Genomic DNA, 11,283 nt, shown 5'->3' on the forward strand with positions numbered 1-11,283 from the left:
ACTGATTTTCTCTCCAAATTATTCCTATGAATTAAAAAATTATTCGGCCACTGCCTGTTTAGGTACAACGAATGTTCATACAGAAATGTGGTTTCCATGACCTCCCGTGAGTTTCTGTAAAGGTCCCACACAAATAATGGCAATAGGAATGGTGGAAAGGCATCCATCAATCAAACTAAGATGGGGGAAGATTCTAACTTTACGCAGTGAAAACATTTCTAAAACTCCTCCAAGGTTTCCAAGCCCTACCTGCACAAAGCCATGAGCAACCTGCTCTGAGTTCAATATTGACTCTGTTCAGAGAGCAGCTTGGCTGCAGTCCTCCCTCTGTGCCTTTCCACTTGCACAGTCGGGGTTCTATGGCAGGGATTCCAGTCTCCCTTCAAGGTTTAAAGGCCACCTTAGAAGAGGAATCACACCTTTACAGTTTTTCACCTTTTAAAGACGTGTGTCTTATCTTTTGTGCATGTAGACCATAAAGTGACACCACCGGGTAACTACCAGACAGGCACCTCTTTGCTGCCATTTCCTGGGCAGCACACCAGGCCCGCAATGATTCACTACAGCAGTCTGCCTCAGAACAGAGCTGACACACTTAAGTATTACTGCAATTAATCTTGTATTTCAAAGGGGATTTGTAAGCAAGTTCTGCATAGCAAGTAAAGCTAATTTAATTTCAGATCATAATAGCTTTACAGGATTCCTCAGTAATTCATTTAGCACAGGCAGAATAAGGGTGGGAAGTGCTCAGCTGTTCTGGCACGTTCCACACCCTGCAGTCAGGAACACGTTGGCTCCAACCCAGACTGAGGGTGGACGTGTGGCAATGGCTGCAGGATCTGCACAGCCATTCCCCACGGGATGGGAGATTCTGGAACACAACTCATAAAAAAACAACTTTCCTCTTAGCATTGGTGAAGCCAGTGCAGGAGAAGAGTTTCACTGACTCTGTTTGGCGATGCCTTGATACATTAGGAAGGGGAATTTAAGGAGATCAGTTATTCAGTTCAAAGCATCGTGTAAATAATAGATTTTTTTTAATAAATGCTCTCCTTGGTCAAAGCATGGATGTCTTCATAATGCAATGGCACTGCTTTTGTCCACCAGCTACCATTCTGCACTCAGCTGCACGCATCTGGTCTTAAAGGATGAAAGGCAACCGTGTGAACTATTTAGGAGGGCTTGTATATGTCTGACTATCACTGACATGGAAGTTAGCCCTGCCACTTCATTCCAGAGCAACATTCTATTCAGCTGCATGTCCACAGATCAGGTAGGGCCCTGAAAAATGACAGAACCACACGATGTAGTACCTTTTCTTTTTCCTACAGCTGCATGCTGGGAGTTTTAACAAGAGGAACAAGGAATGGTGACTGCTGGACTTACTTTGTTCGTTCCCTAGAGGCTGCTCCAACATTGCCAGGATGACACTGTTATCCAAAACAAAGTAACGGAAACTATGCTTGTTGATGGTGGGTAGGCGAGAATATTTAATTAATGTGGTTTCATTCACTAAGCTGCAAGGGGAAGCAGGGCCACTGGGAGAAGGGAATGCTCCAAGTAACTGCATAATACTGCAAATGGGAAAAAAAGACAGAAGTCACAACAGATTAACAGATTACTGTCCCACCCAAGCAGACTTCCACTCTTTTCTTCACTTGGATCTCGACACAGCAGTTACCCTCATGGTTAGCACAAACCAATCACTGCACTATCCCATCAGCTTGTCTTAAAAGAGAACCAGTAATTTCAGAAAAAAACGCACACGAATCCTTCAAAGAAGAGTAATCTGCGTATAGAACAAGTTCATCTAGAAGCTAGGTCATAGAGATAGTAAGATACATTTTAGAGCAAAAAATAATCTGTAGTTCTACAGGTTTTTTTGTTTGTTCTTATAAGAATATTATGGATGATTTGAGATACTCCTCCATAATTTAACCCACTGTTCAATATCAACAAGCAAGGCATACACAAGACACCTAAAAATATATAGATTTAAATAATTTGAAATTGTGCAGGATCTTCCCAACAGAAAACCTCCATGACAGGAGCCAACAGCAAGAGCAGAGGTTTCCATGCAGTGTCACTGACTGGAGTTCATATGTTTTGAATGGGGCTGCACTCAGATCTATAATAAATTTACTGAAGTCCTCCTGCCACACTTTTCCCTTGGAAAACAGATATCTGCATCCCTCTAAACAAAAGAAAAAGGTGCCCTTTTTCAGATAACAAGAAAAGTTTGTCCACAAGTTCCAATGAGAAGCTGCTTTCATAATTACACCATTGTTTTTACTAATAGTAAAGTTTATAATGATTTTATTGTGAAGTAGAACAAACAAAATAAGCAAGCAGCTCGCACCTTTTGCAACACATGTTTATCCTACTCATCTTCAGTTTGTCCTGTCTACACCACCATGCTATTCATCCAGTAAAACAGCACTTTTCAGCTTCTCTGGAGTGAATCTCAATTTATTCTGTGCTCCCTCTCCCCACCCACACATCATCTGCAATCACATTTCCAGCAGAGTCTCCCAGATCTATTAAGCAAGCCCAGTTCAGTGGGCAGAATGATGTCCCACCCTGCCTTAGCTTGTACCTGCCTGCTGTGTTACACAGGAGGCAGTAGCTACCGTGTGGGGAAAAGTGTGGGGAAAGCATAATTTGTCAGGCCAAGGAGAAGGCTGTGGGAATGGAAGGACAAGGTGACAAGGGGAAGTGGGAGACACAAGGAGCTGCTCTCTGCATTGGCAAAGAGCAGAACATCAGAGGCTGCAAGAAGGTTTTGCTCTCCAAGGAAAGGAAGGGGCAGAAAGAAGACAGCAATTACAGGAATCTTTTTCTTGCTGGACATCTATAATGGAAGGGGGAAGACAACCCTGCCCCAAAGACAAACCAGAAGGAACCTCTGGATGACTTTTCAGATGCTCTCAACTACGTACCAGGTGGAAACCCCTCATTAAAGCATTCTCTGACAAAGCAATGCTAAACAATGAACACGCTCTGAGAAATTACATACCACGTTAACGTAGCTTCTGCAGCATCCTTCACTCTCATGGATGCAGGGTTTGGCTCCTTATCTCCTTTGTACTTCACCTCTTGTTCACTGCTCTTGGATTTACTTCCTGAAATACCCAGCTCCACAATCTCCAGTACCTCCTTTAAACAATCCTAAAACACACGAGGAACTACCTTAAAACAGAAGCATTCCAACAGACGTCTCAGAGACCTCAGAGAAACAGCAACAGATGACTCATTTAAGCAGTGTGCTGCTTCTGGTACGAGCTCAGAGATAAAGGCAGAAAATTATTTTCACAGACAGTGTTGAAATAAGATCACATTTGCTAGAGGAATTGTATTTTCCCTGTATATAGATGTCTAATTGCGTTAGTATGCCTCTATATCCAAGGCTAGAAAGTGCTCTGAATTAATATATACACAACGTATTCCATTAGACATGTACAAAACAGCCAAGAGGGCTAGGAATGCAAGTGAAAAATATAAGCATATTTTAAAAGATAAACGCATTTCTGAAATTATCTGCAGAAAATTTAATTAAGTTCTCAGGATATTAAGAATGAACTCATCTGGAAAATTGCAAAAAAAAATTTTCCGAATCTTTCAATTGCCAACAGCATTCATAAGGAAGGATAATACACGTGGTATCTAATTCATCAAGAGAACAATAACAGCGTTCTAAAAGTACACAGCAAAGCATCAGCTAAGATATGACAGAAGAGGCCAGCACTCAGTGGGATCACTGCAATGACTGATCAATACTGCTCACTGCAAAATCATTTACTGAAAATATCTGGATTGATACAACAAAAGTTCTGATCTGATGGCTAAACAAGGGAATAAAGAGGAAAGCTTTCTCAAGAACAAGTAGCAGTCTACAATCAACCCTAACTACACAAATAAATCATCAGTTTTAACCACCAGAAACCAGGCAGGGTTCTGCACTTTGGTCTGTGTTGTTTCTTGAATTCACAATTCATGCAGAAAAATAAGCAAAGAAAGAAAAACAAAGCATAATGTAACTTTATCACCTGTGCTGTGCCATATCCTAGGAAATCATCCCTTTCCTGGTCACCTACTACCAACAGCCAGTATCCCAAAGTGCCTGCAGAAAGCATCTTTATTGAAAACTCTGCCTGTTATTCTTTTTTATTTTTAACATATATTCACAGATTACTGAGCTGCCACTGTAAGCAACAACAAAAGCAGATGCTCATACAAAAAAAAAAAGATTTTTTTGAGACTATGACAGGAGGTGATCAGATCAGCAACATGCATCTTTCACTTACTGCTCTTTTCAAACTCCCTCAGGAAGCTGTACCTTGGATCAAGCTTTGCCTTGCTCAGCTTCTAGAAAACTTCTTGGTGAAGACACCAAGGGTGAATCCTGGCACCAGTGCTGTTCAACATCTTTATCAGTGACCCAGACAATGGGATTGAGTACACCCTCAGCAAGTCTGACACCATGGAGTGATGCAGGCAATAGAACAGAAGGGTGCCACCCAAAGGGACCCAGAAAGGCCACGTCAACCTAATGAAGTTCAACAAGGCCAAGTGCAGGGTGTTGCACTGGGGTTGGGGCAACCCCATATAGGTACAGACTGGGAAAAGAATTCCTTCAGAGCAGCCCTGTGGAGAAGGAAGGTCATGATGGATGAGAAGCTGGACGTGAGCCAGCAGTGTGCAACTGCAGCATGGAAAGCCAACAGTATCTTGGGCTGCATCAACAGAGGGGACAGTGAGGCACGGAGGGGATTGTTCCATTCTGCTCTGCCCTTGTGATACTGCATCAGGAGTACTGTGTCCAGGCCTGGGGCCCCCAGCACAGGAAGGATGCAGAGCAATTGGAGAGGGTCCAGAAAAGGCCATGAAGATGATCAGAGGGCTGGAGCACCTCTACTATCAAGAAAGGCTGAGGTAGTTGGGCTTGTTCTGTCTGGAGAAGAGAAGACACCAGGTAGACAGCACTGCTGTCTGGTACTTGGAGAGGGCTTATAAACAGAGGAGACTGACGTTATGCACTGTCTGTTAGTTATAGGATGAGAGGCAATGGCTTTGAATTAAAATAGGGGAGATTCAGGTTGGATATTTGGAGGAAATTCTGTACTCAGAGGGCAGTGAGGCACTGGTTCTGCTGCCCTGAGAAGCTGGGGATGCCCCTGGAGGTGCTCAAGGCCAGGCTGGATGGAGCCCTGGGCAGCCTGATCTAATGACTGGCAACTCTGCCCATGGCAAGGGGGTTGAAGCTCAGTGATCTTTAAGGTTCCTTTCAACTCAAGCCACTCTATATTCTTATGATTTTACGATCATCAAAATATTAGCATTAAAGAAATTCCACTGTTAAATTTAGAAAATGCTTTAGATAGGTAAGAGCTGAGAAATGAGAAAAGACATTGCTTTTAGAAGCTTATCCGCTGCAGGTAACTACACTATTTACACACCAATAATGCTCATATTTCTCCATTATTTTTCTGCTTTTCCAATTTCAGTTTTTTTCTTTTTTTTTTTTCCAGTTCACAAAGCAAGTAGAAAGATCAAAATACTTTCTTATAAACATGAAAGATGGTTGCACAGCCAAAAATATTCTCAGTGAATGAAAAGGAGAAATCAAAACTGAAAGCTATTTTCCAAGTAAACTAGTTTTAGAATTCCTGCTATGCTTTTGAAAACTACAAAGACGTGTTGTTTTAAAGTCTGAAACATTGGCAGCTGGGGACAAAAAGCAAATCAGTCTGGGGGGCTAAGAATACACACTTCAGAGGTTCTTACCTTCTCATCCAGCATGTCAGGATGCTCAGTGAGCCAGACACAGAGGCACTGGAAAGCTGCAACAATCACAGAGTGAAGGTCACGGGAGTGGAGCGGGGCTGGTCGGCTGCACTGGAACACTATGTAGCTGCATACAGAACTAATTGCTCTCTTTTGATCAGAGGAATCAACAAGCACTTTCACCTGTATGATGCAAGGAAAAGAGGACTGTCAGGTGAGAATTCCTTCACAAAACCTTTCAGAGAAGAAACAGCTTTCGAAAGCATTTCTAAATGCAGTTTTAAGAAATGTGAATAAACAGTTGAGCTATTTCATGGTAAAAAGGCTAAACAGTGATGGATACTGAAATTAAGGTGCCACCACACTGCTGGGCTTTGTTTCCAAGAGCAAGAACGATACCAATCTGGTTTGATAAAAAATGAATTGCAAGCTAAATAAATTTGCATTTTAAACTTATCTTCAGCAAAAACCTCTTTCAGCTACAGCAGCCCCACTCACGTCCACATGCTCCCTCTAAGAAACCACTCACTGCCCAGTATCCCATCCAGAGGGCTTCATTCTGCTCCTGTCCTTTTCCACTAGGCAAATTCTGTCAGCAGAGTGATTTTCTTTCACTTTCTCACTGACAAACAACCGTGCTCAGACAAGCAGATTAACCAGAAAAAAAATCATTTGCAGAAAACCCCCTCAGCTCCTATTCCTGCCCAGATGGGCTTCAGGGAACAAGGCTCTGGACCGTGAGGGCTAGCAAAGAGCTGTGCACCCTGAGTGACGAGATCAGCAGTTTGAAGTTAACCAAATCACCAAATCTCCCTATTCTTCATGTCAACTGGCACAGGAGCACTCAGTTAAACCTGGATTTTTCTACTCTGTAGAGTTTGACCATGCCATATAAAGAGATTAGCTTAGGACAAGCAGGCTGGGGAAGCAGCACTCTTGCAGGAAACGGGATTTTTCTAATGGACCAAGTCCCAGTAATAACCTGCAGCTGAAAAGATACAGGACAAGGCATCCCTTAACCTGAAAAGGACTTTGGGAATTGTGGTTTCCAAAGGTGAAAGCAGAATGGGTTCTCTACTCTGCAGCTATGCAATATGTGGAGATTTCTTTCCACTTGATTCATCACTAAGAGAAAGAGGACTACCCTGGGTGTCCCAGAAGAATCACTTCAGTCGCTCAAGAATTATACAAAGATTACAGTGTTTAATATTGAACGGGGTAGATATTTGAAAACATTTTTTTATACTCTCATCTCATTGCACAAAGAGGGGACAGGAGAATATCCTAACTGAATCAGGAACTCCTGATTCTGTATTGTGCTCTGGAACTCTCCAAAACCATGTTTGAACTCATTGCATTGCATGAACTTTCAAATGTGCCCTTCAGCTCATGCTACTGCAGAAATGAAGGCAGCATGCAGCCCACCACGGCTCAGTGCTGACTCCAAGCTTTAAAAGAGCCCTATGACATACATATTCAAAGGGAATACACCAGGGAATGCCAGCTGCTGCACCAGTTCATTGTGGCTGCTGTAAATACACCAAAGGATTGCTTAGCAAACGTCATGAAGTCCAAACTGGGAACAATAAGTGCCCTCAAGCAGAAAAGGACATTTTACTATTCATCGAAAAAGGACCTCCCAGCCCAGTTGTTTTAGTTATTTACTATTCACTAACTTGCTAATTACTCCAGCTACTTGCCAGGTGAGTCTCCTTACAGTTGAGGAACATAGACCATAGCTGAGGGTGCTAACATAAAACAGAGTGGTTCAGCTGGAAAGTGGTGAAAAGGAACAGCACAGCTAGTCTGAGGAACAGAGCTGTGTGGAGACAAAGCTCCCAAGCAGGTGACACCTTCACATTAAGAAGGTGTTACACATAGCTCAGAAAATTACTTTGCACGCGACACAAAAGGAAGAAAGTTGGCACAACACTTACAAAAAGGGCAATCAAATTTTTCAATGCCCTGGTCTATTTCCAACCCCGATCAGCAGCAATAGAAACTCTTGTTCATTTTGTCCACCCACTGTGCAACCAGCCTCAGAAACACCTAACAAAGTGACCTATGAGAAATGGTTCATGGTGGAGTTGGAAACTATGGGCTGAAGCCCACAGACTGCCCACTGGAAGCTTAGTGGTATGGTTTTCTTTCAGCTGTTCAACCTAATATGTCAGATTCATCCACCGCAGTGTGAAAAAACAGTGACAACAAAACAGAACCAAAACACAAAGCAAAGCAAAACCACACACATGAGAATTCATGAGAATGATTAGAAGCCATCCAGCTAAAATCAGCCAGAATCACACAGTAGTTCCGTGTATCTGAACCACCCGCCCTGAGCTTCACCTTCAGCCCAAAGGCATTCACTGCGCTCACTTGACTTAAATCACTGAGTACATCCATTAGGATAAGACAGAGCAATCCTACAGAAGGAGGATGTACCTTCTTTTCTCCAAACAGAACATCTGCTGACAGACGTCTGCCTGGTGGCATGATTTTCACCTGAACAGAACAGGAATCGTCCCTTTGAGAAGAGGCTGGAGTAACCAAAACTTCGTCTCTCACCTTTGCCAATCCAGAGAGAAGTTCCAACGCAGCCAGTGAGATGCTCATGTCCTGCCTCCACTGCGAGTTGAGCCTTTGGGTTACCAGGTGAATGCTGCGTATCAGAAGTCCTGCAGCCGTATCTGTATTAAGAGCTAGGATATAACCCCAGTAACACATACCACAGGGAGGGAAAATAACTAAGCATTAGTAACAATAAGCAAAGCACAGGAACAAGCCAAAGCAGCCACGATACGCACATAAAATTATATACAACCTAGAATCTGGAAATTTGGCTAATTCCCTTGTATGCAACACCAGTGGACAATACAAATCCATTCAGATTAGCACCTTGTGTCACTTTGGTTTTGTTTCTTCTAAAGACATTTTGGACAATCACAGCACTGGATGCATTTCAGCAGCAGAACAGCTCATGTTGGGTTGTGCTGCTGTTTGCTACCGCACTTACAGTGCTGCAGTGTCTTGCAGACTCAGAAGAATTTAGGCATTAGTCACATATGTTAGACATCAGAACTCACATTGAGTCATAGTAATGAACCAACAGAGCACATGTAACTTCAGATATCTAAGCCAGAAGTTACCTATTCTCTCTATGCACAGTATTTATCAGAAGCTGCATTAGGTATTTATGTGTAGATAACGAAAGAAACTAACTTGGAAGAAAAGATATAATTGTTTCTAAATGTTTAACTTTCCTGTACCTTTGGCCAAAATTAAAACAAAGAGGTGCTTTTAGGAGCAGTTGCTCATCACTTCATTGTATTAGGAACACAAATGTTATATACACTTGTTAAAACCGAATCGGCAAATTAATTGCAGTACCAGTGTTCCCTGCCAGTCTAGCAGCAGATTACATGTCAGCTACAGTTAACCAGTTAATTTTCCCCTTAAGCATTCAGTAGAAATGTTGAAATTCCTTTTGTAAGTATATTATAACCTTACCTTGTGGGCACAGAATTTTTTTTCTTAAATCCAGTAAAATGAATCAATAATGCCAACAAGTTTGGAGCCAAATATTACAAAAAATATCTTTCAATTTACACTTATGGTTTGAAAAGTCAGCAACTCAACGACTTAAAACATGAGGTTTTTTTTAACCTTACCAAGGAACATTTTACATTGTGAGACGCCAAAAACACTTGCCAATGAAAACACAGGAATTATATACATAATTAAGATGGTGTGGTAAAAACCAGCACTTATTTCAGACAAATCCTTTAGAGAAATAACTAACACATTTAAGCAAATCCCTGCATCTGTATATAATATATATATGTGAATATGCTAAACCTTTCCCACTTAATCCCTCTCTTCTTACATTGAGAACTGAAGGAAGAAACATTTTTATCTGGTGAGAATGGAGTTTCCCACCTAGCCTACAAGGTGGTCTGCTCTCACGTTCACTTCATCAATTAACATCAATTGCACTGCTAAAGGATGAAGAAGCAAACGAAATTCCAGGATCTCCACATTCAGCTGGCTTACCACATAGAACAGTAGGACATGAATTCTACTGCAAAGATTCAAAAATGGCACAGTACAAGACATAACAAAACAATGTTAATTGAAGAGATCTTGTTATAACAAATGACACGCTGCAAGCATTCTGCCTCTTTATCTTGCAGAAACAGGAGTCCCCCAAATGGTCTTTAAAAACAGTTAAGAAAAGGTCCTTCTAAACTTGGAATGCTACAAAATGAATGAAGCCATTAATTTGCACATTAATTTATCGCATTACTGTTCATGAAAACACATGATAAAATAAAACAGTTCTCCACAAGCTTTTTTAAAAACTGTATTGGGAGAGTCCTTTAGCAGGTTTAAAAACTAACCGACACAGAACCAGCCAGCACATGTTAGCACCACACATGGGTGCATATGGGATCAAATCAGCAATGAACAAAGGAGTATCCATCTTGGCTTCAAAACACGTGCACACATTAATGTATTAGCCAGAACTGCAAAAGGGGGGAAAAAAATCATGTTAGGATATAATAATACCGTTTTTTTTAAGAGCTGTCCTTACCATAATCCCTTAGAAGGGCTTGTGCTGGTCGTTCACTATCTGGTGTTGTAGGCTCCATACTGCCTCCACTTGCAGTACTAATGCCACTGTTAGTACGACTGTGGCTTTTGAAGAGGTTATTTTCACCACCATTCTGCAAATTTAGGAAAAAAAAATTAGAAAAGTGAAAACCCAGCAAGAATGTAATCTAGCCACCATTGTTAAACACCAATATCATCTTCTATGAACGAGTGAGTCGCCTGGTAGAGGATGGAAAGGCTACTGACATAGTCCACCTAGACTTCAGCAAAGCCTTTCACACTGTCTCCCACACAATTCTCCTGCAGAAGCTGGCAGGGACACTTTTCACCAGATAAAGAACTGGCTGCAGGGCTGGGGCCAGAGAGTGGTGGTGAACAGAATTACATCCAGCTGGCAGCCAGTCATGAGAGGTCAGTATGGGGGCCAGTCCTGTTTAACGGTGTTACTGATGATCTGGATGAGGGGATTGAGTGCACCTCAGTACATCTGCAGATGCACCAAGCTGGGAGGAAGTGTCAATCTGCCTGGGGGTAGGAAGGCCCTACGGAGGGCTATGAACAGGCAGATGGGCTCAGGCCAACTGCATGAGCTTCAGTAAGACCAATTGCAGAGCCATGCCCTTTGATCACAACTCCATGCGTTGCTACAGGCTTGGGGCAGAGTGGCTGGAAAGTTGCACAGAGAAAAAGCATCTGGAGGTGTTAGCTGACAGCTGGCTGAACATGAGCCAGCAGTGTGCCCAGCTGGCCAAGAAGGCCAACGGCATCAGAAACAGCACAGCCAGCAGAGTGATCGTACCTCTGCAGTCAGCACTGTGAGGCCGCACCTTGAGGGCTGTGTTCAGTGCTGGGCCCTGCCTACGAGAAAGACACTGAGACCATGGAGTG

The 11,283-nt window shown here is 42.5% G+C and overlaps 1 protein-coding gene across 2 annotated transcripts in view; it reads right to left on the minus strand.

The window, feature by feature from the left end:
* Positions 1-11,283, minus strand: part of RALGAPB (Ral GTPase activating protein non-catalytic beta subunit) — a 60,748-nt gene that overhangs the window by 19,959 nt on the left and 29,506 nt on the right. Inside the window, exons 15-19 of one of the 2 annotated variants that reach the window (XM_003211893.4) lie at positions 10,376-10,508; positions 8,350-8,471; positions 5,785-5,967; positions 3,017-3,168; positions 1,387-1,574 (exon numbers count right to left, since the gene is read on the minus strand). In XM_003211893.4, the coding sequence (XP_003211941.1) occupies positions 1,387-1,574; positions 3,017-3,168; positions 5,785-5,967; positions 8,350-8,471; positions 10,376-10,508 (778 nt within the window). Of the gene's footprint in view, positions 1-1,386; positions 1,575-3,016; positions 3,169-5,784; positions 5,968-8,349; positions 8,484-10,375; positions 10,509-11,283 lie in introns of both variants that reach the window. The other variant, XM_010722228.3, reaches the window with a different exon arrangement.

This window comes from Meleagris gallopavo, chromosome 22, assembly GCF_000146605.3.
Source record: "Meleagris gallopavo isolate NT-WF06-2002-E0010 breed Aviagen turkey brand Nicholas breeding stock chromosome 22, Turkey_5.1, whole genome shotgun sequence".
Lineage (NCBI taxonomy): Eukaryota > Metazoa > Chordata > Aves > Galliformes > Phasianidae > Meleagris > Meleagris gallopavo.